At 28.7% G+C, this 15,257-nt stretch overlaps 1 protein-coding gene across 4 annotated transcripts in view; it reads left to right on the plus strand.

The window, feature by feature from the left end:
- The window catches only part of Cdep (Chondrocyte-derived ezrin-like domain containing protein), a 161,956-nt gene that overhangs the window by 92,357 nt on the left and 54,342 nt on the right, over positions 1-15,257 (plus strand). For 3 of the 4 annotated variants that reach the window (XM_067279940.1, XM_067279942.1, XM_067279941.1), the window contains exons 13-14: positions 5,444-5,533; positions 10,932-11,065. In XM_067279940.1, coding sequence (XP_067136041.1) covers positions 5,444-5,533; positions 10,932-11,065 — 224 coding nt within the window. The remainder of the gene's footprint in view (positions 1-5,443; positions 5,534-10,931; positions 11,066-15,257) is intronic. The other variant, XM_067279943.1, reaches the window with a different exon arrangement.

The following is a 15,257-nucleotide window of genomic DNA, read 5'->3' on the forward strand; positions in this document are numbered from 1 at the left end:
ATTTTCTACGAGAGGAAAACTCACCAAATTTCATTGAAAAAATCACATCTCTACATGCACTCCAGCAGTTACAGTGACAATATCAAGGCAGTAAGCAATTTCCTGTTATGTACACTGCATTATGTCCTGTCTCACAATGGCAATGGCTGTGATGATGCACTCCCAAAGATCCTGAAGGTCTCTGACCAAAGTTGCATAAACCATATCTTTTGTAACTTCACAGAAAGAAATCTAACGGGGTCAGATCAGGAGATCTGGCAGCTATACTATTGGGCATACCAGATCACAACCTGTGCTTTCTCCTGTGGCAAAGCCATGACTGGACAATGATGCTCATGATTTGACTTCTGCATCATCTTTCAGTATAAAAAAAAAATTTCTGTAAAACTTGGAGTTTTTCCACCAGATGCCACTTGTACTTTTATATATCTTAAACTCTTCATTTTTTATGGTGGATTAAAATTGGGTACTTTTGAGCAGAAAACCCTGTATTTCAAAATAATACTGTAAATGCATATGTAGTAAAAACTGCTTAGGTGACTGCCTGCATTCAACGGGCACCTGTCAAAACGAGCAAAAATTTCTGGCACGGAATAGTTTATACATAGAGTCTTCGTATAAGTTACCTGTATTAAACGACCACCTGTGTAATGCGACTGCGGACATAGATTTTTGGTCCATAACAACATACAACAACTGTAATAAGCAACCACTTTCACATCTAAACTATTGTTCAAACCCATCTCAACAACGTTTCCCCCGTCCTAATATAATGAATTAGTCTAAACTCTTGTTTGAACACACCTTAGGCACTTCTCCCATCCTTGAAATTAGGTGTAGGTGTTAATGAATTTGTCTAGCAACGAAAAATGAAAGAAATGCAAAGTGTTGTCGTTAAAAGATCAGGTTAAAGTTATCAGAGAAAGTGAAAATAGTTTATTACAACGGCAATTGCCACAAAGTTTAACTGTGGAAAAACGAAATTTATTTTATTGTAGATGTACTTAGGGATATAAAATACTGTATATGTTACAGTAAAAACCTGTTTTTAGTTAAAACGCGTTTTAACTAGTTGAAACTAGTTTTTACTGGATGTCATTGTTAAAACCCATTTTGTCTAATTAAAACTAGAATTTACTGCTGTACATGTTTTGATTTTAGATAAAACTAGTTTTAACTTTTAACATTAGTTAAAACTAATTTTAGCTACATAAATATGTTTGGGGAAATAAATAAAGTGATGATTGGGATTAAAACATTTGTATTATTTAATACGATATTTATTGAAAATATTGGTTACACATTATTAACATTAATTAACCCTTTGTCCCTGAAGGCACCGATCGATCGGTACCCTGGCTTTTTAAGCAAAACTTCGAGGGTAACGATTCATCATTACTTTGGTAAATATCGATTTTTGTAAAATTTATTAACAACAGATATAATCTCGTTCGATATGAAGTGAATAAAGTATAATAATTCATTATATTAGTTGATAGCAGTATAAAATTTTGATTTCAAACAAATGTTTGATATAATGTGGGATAATTTCACAACGAATAAACATACATGCATAAAGTGTTATATCGAATTGTACAAAACAATATTCTATGTCTTTCTGGCTCAGTGCCAGCAAACAACTATGTAACTAGACAATGTTAATTTTCACAAAATGTTACAAATTATCAAGTTTGTATGTCAGTTCTGACATATATTATTTTTTTTCCTTATAAATTTTTCTAATAAAATGTATTGAAAAATATCGTATTTAAAACTAAAGATATTAATAAATGTAAGTGATTTTTTTCATATAGAAATAATGATAATTTGATTTTTGGTGAACTGTTAAAATAATATCGCCTGACTGACCTATATTGCCCTAGGAGGGATCACAAAATAAACGTAAACAAGATGTCAGGGGAAAAGGGTTAAAGCGATACGAAATTCATTATACACTATAGGAGCGTGTTAGCTGGATGACCTTGGTCGAAACAGTTTTTACTAAGCCATTTTGTTAAAACCCGTTTTGTCTAGTTAAAACTAGTTTTAACTCAAATTCATTTTTGACTAGCAGTAAATTCTAGTTATAACAATGATATCCAGTAAAAACTAGTTTCAACTAGTTAAAGTGTGTTTTAACTAAAAACGGGTTTTTACTGTATCATATACATGATACAATTAATCGGCTGATCTCATCGTTTGATAAAATTTTTTATTTTTTTGAAGCTCATATACAGTACATGTGCGATAAATAGTTTCTGTATCAATCTACCCTTATTTCCATGATATTTTTAGGAAAACAATATTTGAGTAATTTTTGCACGTAAACAGTAAATGCATTAACACAAAATCAGTTTTACAGGCAACCTTTCTTTTTCGATTCCGCGATTGTCATTGATGTAATGAAATCATATTATGAGAAGAAATAATAGAATCGTTTTATTATTAATTAATAATTTTTTATTGTACTTAAGAAAATATTAAATATTTAAAAATACAGTATTTTTAAAGTTAAAGTAAGATTAAACTAACAAAAACCAAAACCAAAGTGGTGGAGAGATACCACATGCTTTTATATCAATGACATAATACATGTAGCTGAGGAGCAAAGAAAGAGAACCAACTTGAATTATCTCTAAAAAAGAAAATGTGCATTATAATTGAGAAAATGAAAATACTGTATTAATCTTTAAAATACTGGTATTAAATCTGTCTTATAAAATTGCGACAACTTCTGTTAATCAAGTTAATCGGATAAGAATAAAATACAGTACCAATATAGTTCTATCGTTGAAAAAATTTGCTTATTTTTCTCACTTCAAGTTTTGCTCAGTATATATGGCTTTTAGCCATATCTGTGCACAAAATACATGCGGAAATACAATCTTACAGCACCACTTGTATTGGACGACCAACTGTCTAAAAGACCATTTTTTGAAGGAACTGTGGGTGGTCACCATAGACAGGTTTTACTGTATATGATTAGAGTGAAAAATGTTGAAAATATTCATGATCTTTTGTTTGGCCCATCAAAAAGTTCGTGCCCATTTATATACATGCCTGTAAAAAACGTTAGCCACCCTTATTCTACAGTTTTGACAATAGTAATCAATGCGTATAAGTGTTCACAAAGAGAAATTATTAATGCAAATGTATCAAGAACATAATATTAAAGGAATGAAGTATAGTGATACCTCGGTTTTTGTCGATAATCTGTCCTAAAACAATCGGTGAAATCCGAAACTGACGAAAACTGAGGCAATTAATTCGTTTTAGACACTCCAAAATACATACCAAAATCCATTTTATAGAGAATTAATATAGCATTAAATACTAAACGCAATAAGAAATTAATATAAAAGACCAATTAGCATTAAGATAAAAGCAATGGAATTGTTTGGCTAGACATGCGGGGTAATGTCTTATCTTGTAGAAGCTAGTTGGACATGAGCTTCTAGCGGCCTGTATTGCCCTGTGGTAAAGTGTGACATAATTGTCATGCAATAGTATTGTATGTGTTTATGATGGTCGTATTGTGGGGAATAATGCCTTCCAGGAGGTCCGTTTAAGGGTAACTGGTCCCTATTCAGGCATTACAGATGTAGAGAAAACCTGGAAAATTTCATGTGGCCAGCTCGTCCTGGCGAAGCGTGAACCCATGATCGAACTCCCAGTGTTCAGAGAATGAAACTGTTGGCCAATGGTGGGCCGTCGCAGGGTAATGCTCACACAATGAGAAATAACGCCACACTAAGCCGGAAAACACATGGGTCGTCCTTTGTTTTTGCAAAATTAGCAGCAAGGTTACTTGCTGCTAATTTTGCAAAGGTTACAAGGTTACTTCGTTGGCATGCTCAAGTGCATGCCAACGAAATCCAAGGCAATTGACGAAAACTGAGACAAATTTTTCACAAAAAAATCGATGAAAACCGAAGTCAACGAAAACTGAGGTATTACTGTAATGGAAAAATTATTAGTGCTGTGGGTTGACAATATGAATCAAAATACATCCTGTAATTCAGGCATATGTGAAATAATTTTAAAATAAATATAATTCTGTATAAAAATTGTAAAATTATTATTTTGTAGGAATCAGTTTTTGTACTGAAAAAACTTTAATTCATGAAATATTCCCTTTATCACTAATGGATTAGGAATTTAAATCCTTTGTAAATAAGACCTTCCTGGGTGTTGATTAGTATAAGTTATATAGCATTACCTGTATAATGTGTACACACACATATGTAATTAAACACTTAAATTTTTTCTATTATATAAAATCCATGTTTTATTAAAAGTGATTACATTTTTTTAACTTAAATATTGATACAGTTGTGCACTGAATAAGAAATCTAAAAATTATTTTTAAGTTTTGAAAAAACATAAAATTCAAAAATGCAAGAAAAATCACATTTTAAACTTCTTATATTGTGTTATATGATATACAGTAACTCTTTACTTACATTAAATGATAATTCACAATAATATGACTACCAACAACTGATGCATTTTGATTTTGTTATTTTCATAATACTTTTTTAAAGGTTTTATTCTTGGCTTTCTCTACATATTGTTAGTCTTCATATTAGTTATATACAATTAACAATGAAATTTTTTTATACGTATATTATTCTGAGTTGTTAACAACATACTTTTAGCATATTGTTAGTTGAATTAATTTTTATTTTGTTGTACAATATATACAGTATCTTTTGAATTTTAATAAGGTTTAAATAACATTTATTTTATTTTGTTAATATCTTAATTTTTTTCTTATGTTTAGTAAATTCAAGTAATTTTTCAAATCTTTTAACTATGCAAATTGTTCAAATGAACAATATTCAAACACTACTTATCAAAGTATATCTGTCAATATAAATAGTTATTTTGAGACTGGTGTATTATTAATTAGAATTAAAAATGCATACACTTTAATCAAGTTAACTATAGACCAGTTAACACTAAGATAACTTTATTTCACACTTTTAATTCAATAATTCATATGCATTTTGATATTGTTTTGACAATATTTCAACTAAAATAGATATAAAAATTAAGAGATTTTTAAAATTAATTATGCATTATTACACAAACATAATATATGTAAAACTTATTATGTGTAAATTGCACCTAATAACCATTTAGTTAGTTAATAAATTTAGTTTTTTTCCAGTTTCTTTGATATGACTAAAAGGATTTTATTTGTACAACTAAACTGATAAACAACTCCAATCTTTTCTTCACTATCTATTATAGAGTTCTGTTTGTGTTTAGTTGGTTTATAGTTAACTTAATTGAAGTGTATGCATTTTTGATTTTAATTAAAGAATATCTAATATTTATAATAATTATTATTTTAAATTATTCTTTTAACAAAAATTATAAATTAAATTTATTTTATTATTAAATTATTAGGTACATTCTTATTTAATTATTTTTATAGAGATTACCAACAGACAGAGCTTATTTTATTGCTAAAGAAATGGTAATGACTGAAAGAACTTACAAAAAAGACCTGGAATTAATAAATGTGGTAAGTCTGATAAAATTAATTTAATTAGATAATTTTATATTATTATTTTCTGAAATAACTATTAAAGTTGATTATATAGATGATAAACTGTATAGATTAGCAAAAATTCATAAATAAGTATGTAGAATATCTCAAAAATTTTTTGAAGTCTAAAAATTTCTAGTACAATAAAAATAAGAAATAGGCATATTGTACTAAATTGATAGTAACCTTACTTAATACCACTAAGTTAACTACCACTGTAGTTAAGTTGTAGTTACTGTACTCAGTTTGTTTATAATATAATATTTATATACTAACTATTACAATGATTTCAATCTTATGAATTCTTAGGATCAGTACAATTTATTTAATGAAGATACAGAAAAATTTAAGTACAGAAATGTCAATGAGATTGTTAATAGAAAACAACTTTTATTCTGATTAAAATATAGTGATCGCAATCATACTTTGCATTACTTGTGTCCTAATGAAAAGAAGTTGTGAATAATAATTGTGTTAGAATATTTCAGTTTACATTATTCTTTGCATAAATTGGCAGATGGAGATAAAAAATATTACATAAAGTTAATGAATTGTATTGTATTGTATAACAATGCACTCTCACTAATCTGAACTAATTATTGTAGGGAATTATTTGGATAAGTGAAAAACTCTGATTATGAGACCATATATATACAAAGAAAAGGACTATAGGCAAATAAATATATTTTAACATATTTTTATTGTGTATTTGTTGGGTATATTTGTTAAAATATGTAGTACAGTAGAGCGTCGTTTATCCGAATCAATTGGGGACTGGGGTTGTTTGGATAATTGATTTTTTTGGATAACCGATTATGTACGAAAAAAATATATTAACCTATCCGATGTTGAAATTTTTCTCCGTTGCGTGTCACTTCGTGTTGAATTTTCATTGATTTTAAGCCTAACGAAAATTTTTATAATAATAATTGATGCTATTGTATCGTTAAAAATTATTTCTTTATTTTGTACAAACAAAATAAATATATTGAAAAATATAAAAACATAAAAATTATACTTTAGAAGTTAATCTAGTATCAAAAACGTTCAATTCAGCACGACACAGTCCAACTGGAAAGCTTTCGGTTAACCGACATTTCGGTTGACTAGCTTTCGGATAATCGACGCTCTACTGTATATATTAATTTTAGAAATGTGTCGTGTTTTTAAAAAAATCTGTGATTTTTGTTTGTTTTTGGCAAGAACATTTAATAACATAATGAACAAAATTGGTTTGAATTAAGCAGAGTTTAGATTAGTGCAGATTTGGATTAGTGTGAGATTGCACTGTATTAGATTTGCCAGTGTTATATATTACATAGAAAATAAAAACTGATAGTTATTTCTTTCAGTTTTTGCTTTTCACACTTGAAATGAGATATTTAATGTATTATTCTATAATATACATTTTTTCCTAATTTCAATAGTTGAAATGTTGTTACTACTTAATTTCTCAAAAAATTAGATCAAAGTTGTGAGAATAATTATTGCCAGATTTGATTTGTTGATTTACAATAGTACACAGATTCATTTCTTAATTTGCATTGTTTTCTAAAAATTATTCTCTCCCAACAGACTATATACAGTCAACTTCGCATAAGTTGACACCTGGATAACTTGACACTCGTTGGTTATGTAGTCAGTTTTTTGTGGTCCCGGCCGACTTACATAGGCATTAATGTTATTAATGTTAAAAAACTCTGTTTACTTGACATCATTTAACTCATCAACATACTTTTTCTGTTTCACACTTTTTAGACGTCTGATAAGTCGACTTCCCTCCTGAAAAAATGAGTTTACACTGTACAATAAGCTGTGTGGTGTAAACTCATTTTTCAGGGGGGGAGTCGACTTATCAGAATTCTAAAAAGTATAAAACAGAAAAAGTATGTTGATTTATCCAGTGGTGACGAGTTAAACGATGTTGAGTAAACCGAGTTTTTTAACATTAATAACATTAATGCCTATGTATGTCGGCTGGGACCACAAAAAATTGACTAATTAACCTACGGTGTCGAGTTATCCGGGTGTCAACTTATGCAGAGTCAACTGTATATATATATATACTTTGACATGCAATATCTTCATATTGTGATAGTATCCATTTTTTTTCTTTTTACTTTTAAGTTTTTGTTAACATGAAAGGAGTAATAATTAAAATGGTGGTATTTCAAGGTTTACAAGTGATAGTCTTTAATTACATATTTAATTGTCAGTTAATCCTTAAAAAGAATTGAGCAAAATGCTATCAAATAGTTTTTAAGGCTATGAAGCCATTCCAGGACCATTCTACTCTACATCTGTTTTGGTAAAAGTTATATTCAGCACTTAATAAACTTATTCTAGTGGGATAGTACTTATTCCTTTAGAAATAAAATGCTTAGCTATAGCTGTGTTATGAAAAATGGCAAATGTGAATAATATTTATGTATATTGTTCAGATATATAAGAATCATGTCATAATTATTGTTCACTAATGAATAAAAAGTATGAAGTGGATTGTACTAACAAAAGTTTTTGCATACCTTCCACATAGTCTAGGGCCAAATGTAATCTATGGCACTAGTAACTTTAACAAGTTATTTTGAATATATTTATTAAATCTCACAAAAATTTAGATTTAAAAATCTGTCAATTCCTACAAGTACTAGCAAAGAGTATCTGCCTGTTTTTGAATGAAGACCCCATTACTGGGGTGTGATGAGATTTCATTTACAATTTCATAAGTTTATATATTAAATTAATAAAACTATTTTAAGAAACCTTTTAGAAACATATTTTATAAGTTTCATTTTTCTTTATTATTTAAACAGTTAGTGTCAGGGGTGGACTGACAATTAAAATAAGCCCAGGAAATTACTTAAAACAGCCCACAAAGCCATCTTTTTAAAATGATTAAAACCAAACTTTGTTGTATTTTTCTTATTAATTTAGTCTAAAAATTAAAATAAAAATTGCATTTGGACTTCATTTTCTTCATTTTATAATTATTTTTATTTAATTTCACAAAAATGCTGGTACATGAAAGATCGGAATGAGAAAAAAGTGATTTGTGGACAAAGTTTGAGAACACTGGGCTATATTTGATAGAAAATTTTTCAGTGTATAGTAGAAAGAAGAAACTTGTTATACTTGATTTTTTATTCAGTTTTGGCATAAACTTCAGAAAATATTATGTTTTCTGTTTCTGCACTCATTTATGCTATATTTCATGCATAGGTGTTCCTGGCCAAATTGCATTTTTGTTTGAAAGCAATAGAAAAATTGTTTAATAAAACTTATAAGATAGCTTTTTTTTAAGGAAGCTACAAATCAACTAAGTTGTCATTTTATTTTAGGCATTTTTTTTATCCCTCTTCAGTCCCTTTGACAAATTTTTTTTACGAGTTTCCATTTTTTGTATTGCATTTAGTATAATATTTGTTTTATAAAAAGAATTTCAGTATTTGTTATAAAAAAACAATGAAAAGATTATTCTATTTTCCCAATGTATTGACATAACATGTTTTAAAAAGAACATATTACCAGAAATGTTGGATACATTATTTCTAATTATGATTTAGAACCAGTTGGAAAGTGTTGAATTTAAATTAGTAAATCTCCAAGATGGCTTCTTAAAGTTTATATTTTTAGTGAGACAACACAGAGAAGTTTCATTTTGAACACTTTTTCTGTTATTTTTGTTTTTCTGGCTGTTACATATAACAGGGAAAGTATGTCAATCAGTCAAAAAAAGTGACTCCCAAGATTTTTACATTTTCAGCCCTTGAAACATCACAAAATGCAAAAAAGATTTGGTAATTTTTTTTCTGTGTATATGGATGTTTGTGTGTGTGTTCGGGAACATAATTTTGTTAACCCACTTTAAAGCTTAATAACTCCTTAATAGCTTAATCCCTCCTATTTTGTCAAAAATTTCTGAAATTTTGCTTGCATTAGGGGATGGATGCTATTAAATTTTGGTGGTTAAAGGTCAAGGGGTGGAAAGATGGGAGTCATGTCATATTTCAAGTGGGGTCAGACTTAATGATCATTTTTCTTGTTATTAGCATTTACAATTTTTTATAAAACTCATCTCTATCATGAAAATTAAGCTTTTTTCCATTTTATAATGATTAATTATATAAGAAGTTTTTTAAATAAATTATCATAACAGATTGCACCACACACAATTTTAAATGTTGTTGTCAAGAAAGTTACACAATCTACCCTAGATTCGTTTTATAGAGAATATGTATATGAATATATATTTTATTTTCCTTGCCTTTTTTCTTTTATTTTAAGATTATTTCAATAAATATAGTAAACATTATATCTAGATTGAAACTTGGTAAAAAAAAAGTACACTTGCATTTTGGAGCAGTGATTGTTTTTCTGCTTCAGCCTTCCTAAGTCAGAAAGTTTGAGTCCTCTGCAATTCTGTCTTTCACAGGTTTTATTTTATGTTGTCTCTGAAGTCTAAATATTTGTCTGGAAATCATTTTTGGAATTTATCTGATTAAAATTTTTTAAAGTGATAAATTTCTCATACCATATTTAAATTAATTATTGAAATAGTTTTGCATAAAGGTTGCAACAATTGGATCACAGCGTATAAATTCAATTGTTTATAAATTACTGTGAAAAATAGTAATCATTACACTAAATATTCTGTATAAAGTTATTTTTTATATTAAGAGTATATTATAACTTTTTTTATTATATTTTCAGAAGTGTCTAGTGTTGATTTCTAAGCAAAAAAATTTTGAAAATAGTAATTGACATATTGAAAGTAAAACTACAATTTAAATTTTGTAATTGATATAATTTTTTTAATTCTCTTTTTTCAAATTCTATTATTATTTTAAAAATTGGGATATAATTAACGTTTAAATTAAATTTAATTAAATTAATTAATTAATAGCATAAACAATAATTTTTGCTTATAAATCAGTGTCTATAGTGTTTCATAATGTTTTTACTTATTCTTATTAAACCAAAAATTCTTACTGGAACTATACTAATATATATAAACAACACTTTAACAATCCAGCAATTATCACAATTAATATCACATTAAATAATTATTGCTGGATTGTTAAAGTGTTGTTTATATATCTTATTCTTATTTAAATGTATGCAGTTAAAATAAAATTTATATAAGTTAATGACAATGGATCATTTTAATAAAATATTTTATAAATATGAGATTTATGTTTATGGTAAATTTAATTAATTAATTACTTCTATTGAATTCTTACTGTTAGGTTAACAGTTGTTCATATAAAGTGTTAATTTAAATGTTTATGCATTAAAATATTTCAGTATTAAAAAGAAAATATTTATTTTAAAAACAATTGAATTATTAATTATTTCAAAATATTTTAATCCTCAGTGGTTTAGAGAAGAAGTCAGTAAAGAAGAAAATATGCCAACAGATATTTTAGCAGTTTTATTTTCATTAATTGATCCATTATATGAATTTCATTGTTCGTTACTTAGAGATTTAGAACAAAGGCTTGTAGCTTGGTAAATAATAATTTATATTTACTTTATAAAATAATAATTAATATAATAAAAATGCTTTTCAAAGTATTTATAAAACTTTATTAATGATGTATTATTATAAATATTTTTGAATATTATCTGATCCTCTTAGAAATATTATTATTTCATTTGTTTGTTCTAATATTATTACTATGTAGACCTAAATGATATTCAAAAATATTTATTATAAATGAAACATCTAATAGAAATTTCTAAAATAATTTATATTTAATATCAGTTTTTTTAATTACTAATGAAATTCTGATCATTTCTATATTTTAATGTTGATTAATATTTTACACTTTATTACAGCTTGCAAGTAAACAACTGGATTCAGCCAATAATACTATCTAAAACATCGTTTTTGATCCAGTAGTTAATTTTTAATGGACGTTTTTGACTGCTTTTATCAACCATCTTCAGATTCTAATTATAGAACATCAACCAAATCAAACATTACAATATAGAATGCCTCATGGAGTAATTCAAATTTAGCATTTAATTATAAAAACCATTGGGTATAAAATAAACAAAAAAAATGTAAGATATTACAAATGCAAATAAGGTATAGATTAATAATATATATATAAGTAAATAATAACCCCAACATAAATATCATGAAAAGAGCAATGCCATATATATTTAAGGATGGTCACCTTTGGGGACAAAATTGTAGTGATACAATATCCTCCATGTGTTTGATAATCTGTGATTTATACAATTGCTGTTTATGCTATTTATAAATTTCAACAATTTCAGTTTGCTTACTGACAATAGGATCCTCAGTGGACTCAATTATACCTGCCTTGTTCCAGAACATGATATTATTCTCTGTGTTGTTGAAACATACAAAGCAGCAATTGTATAAATCACAGATTATCAAACACATGGAGGATATTGTATCACTACAATTTTGTCCCCAAAGGTGACCATCCTTAAATATATATGGCATTGCTCTTTCCATGATATTTATGTTGGGGTTATTATTTATTTGTATATGTATTATTAATCTATACCTTATTTGCATTTGTAATATCTTGCATTTTTTTTGTTTATTTTATTGGTTAATTTCATATCCAATGGTTTTTATATTATAACGTTTGATTTGATTGACGTTCTGTAGTTAGAACCTGAAGATGACTGATAAAAGCAGCCAAATATATTCGTTCCATTAAAAATTATTTACTGGATAAAAAAAAAGGTTTTTCAGATAGTATTATAACATAGCTTATTTAGTTATTGTAAATATATTTATAGATTGATGTTTGAACATATTAATATTTAATAATTAGGTTTCATTAGTTGATTACAGATATTGTATTTGGAGAATAGTTAGTTAAAATAAATAAGGTCTGCATAATTATAAAATGTGTGTAAAATAGGTATGATGAAAAAAATAATTTTTATATCATTTATGTTCTATTTAAGAATATTTTATAGTAAAAATATTTTTTTGCATTCACCGAAAATAAACATATTCATTTTTATTACTGAATGCAGTTGATTGTTTACATATAAATATGAATATTACTATTAAAAACAAAAACCTTAATAATTCCAGCATTAAAAATATTTAATAAAAACGTTTTCGACTGTTTTAAACAGCCTTCATCAGTTAAACAACTCAAAAACAAAAAGAATGCAGAAAAAATAGAACTCAAGCAAATATTTAAAATTCAAATTAATTCCAAAGTAAAAATGCTGTTCTGGATAAGAAACTGTTTATTACACTGTATGGCTACGCTGGCCAAGATATATAGAAGAATTGTTGTCAAGCTATGCAAAGCAAAGGGAAAATTTGAATTCCTTTCGCAATGCCGTTTAAATGATGTTTTCCCGAATTCCATTCATCGGATACGTCTCCCCGTAGGATGTGAGTCTTTGTTACCAAAACTAAAATGTCTTTGCCTTAACAAAGCCATCAGGTCTTCTAGAAGACGGTATTATGCCTTATTGCGTGAGCTTATTCAGTTGGAGGATCGCATTTACGAGCAAGACCCGTTGCTTCTAAAGGATGTCAACAGCAGGGTGGTCAACTTAACGTATTCCGTCGAAAGAAACTTAAAATGTGGCTATGTCAAAAAACTTAAATGGTTATTACGTGGGCAGAACATCAAACCTCGCTTGATAAAAAACACATTTATAACGCCTTGGGATAATATTACTCCTCCGAAGTGTCTTTTTGAAGCTCTGAAGTATGGCCCACTGTTTGCTCCTGCTACTGTACCGAGGCCAGAGAAAGTTATTCCAAATATTGAATTAATTATTAAGGACATGAATCCTACCAGACAAGATTACATCAGATGGAAAACAAGGTTTAGATCCGCAAATGAAAGAAATTCTAACTTAGAAGCAAGACGATTCCACAACTGCATTGAAAGGTCAAGGCAATGGCTACAAATGAATGATGTAGTACTTATTAAAGCGGATAAGTCTAAAGGTGTGGTCCTTATTAAGCGTGATTCCTACAACCATAAATTACTTGATTACATCAGAACCACCGAATGTCAACATGCTCCCGACAAATACATGGAATCGCTGCAACAAAGAGTCAAGAAATTCTCGTTAACCCCATTGGCTCGTATTTTGCGGTTGCATAACTCAGTTTTACAAGCTCCAAAAATGCCTAGAATTTTCGCTTTTGGTAAGACGCGCAAGCCTAATTGCCAAATACGCCCGGTAATAGAGAAATGCGGGTCCCCTACATTTGCCCTTAAGAAGCAACTTGTCAAGTTTATCCAGCCGAAGATTCAAGAATACCCCTTTGCTATACAAAATGCAGTACAACTAGTTGAAAAGCTCAACAGCATTACACTCAAGGATAACGAATATATGACAGTGATGGATTTTAAGTCCTTGTTTCCATCTATAAGACTACCGCCGTGTTTTTGTGAACTGAGGGACTTTCTTTTTGCTAATATAGATAATGCAGCGAAATACCATACCAGCATTTTGGTAACTTGCAAATTTAATATGTTACACGTCGTTTTTCGAATTTGAAGATGATACATATTTGCAAGAAAGAGGGGCGCCTATGGGGAGCCCTATATCCTCTATTTTATGTGAACTTGTATTACGGCGTTTGGAAAGCAAGATCATATCCATCTTTCAACATCAGATTGTTTTATATGCAAGATATATGGATGATGTTTTCATCCTTTGGAAAAATGATAGTAGCGCTCTGCAGTTCCTTCACGAAATCAACAAAAACCCATATGGTTTGACCTTAGCACTAGACCAAGAAAGTGCTTCTAATGTAAATTTCCTTGATCTTTCAATCACTTGCAAGGAGGGTCAAATATGGACGGACATTTATAGAAAACCCACCTATCAGCCCATTATTATACTAAAAAATTCTGTCGATCCGATGAATTTTAAATACGCAGCGTTCCATGCCTGGATCAAGCGTGCTCACACGCATTGCACCAGTGTTATTGACACCTATAAGGAACTAAGTTACATTCGTGCTACAGCATTACAACGTGGGTATCGGAGTAAGGAAATTGATAGACTTATCGACAGGTTTCAGAGGACGAAAAATCAGCAGCTTCCTCCTATGAATCAAGGGAGAAAAGTGATTCTCAATTATTTTCCTTTCTTGCACACGTTGATTAAGAAAGTAGCCAAAAACAACAACTTAAGATTGTTATATCGACGTAATCCTACAATATATCGATTATTAAGAAACGACAAGAAAAAAGAAAACCAGAGTTTTAAAACGGGTATATTCTATACCGTTAAAGGATCGTCGTTTTAATTCAGATCTGGTATACGTTGGTGCAACTATGAGGCATTTAAAGCAGAGGCTTAAGGAGCATAGATACTCCATTAATAAAAGCTTGGATACTACTGTGCTAGCAGCTTTCGCTAAACATCAAGATGTTGACATTTATTGGGACAAAGCGTCTATTATTAAGGCCACGACCAACAAACAAATGCTGAAATATTTAGAAAAACTAGAAATCTACAAAGCCCACGTTAACACCGGTTGTATTAACCATAGAGACGCTGATGCTTTGTCCACGGCTTGGAGATCGTTTTACCGCAGTACATAACATTTTTTCTTGCAATAGACAGGTTTTTGTGGCAATATTTTGTTATTTGTTTTATTTTTTATTTTTATTCTCACTGCGATATGTTGCGCATGCGCAATTTGTTATTTTCTTATCCAGAA

The sequence above is a fragment of the Centruroides vittatus genome, unplaced genomic scaffold, assembly GCF_030686945.1.
Source record: "Centruroides vittatus isolate TY-2023 unplaced genomic scaffold, ASM3068694v2 contig_879, whole genome shotgun sequence".
Taxonomy (NCBI): Eukaryota; Metazoa; Arthropoda; class Arachnida; order Scorpiones; family Buthidae; genus Centruroides; species Centruroides vittatus.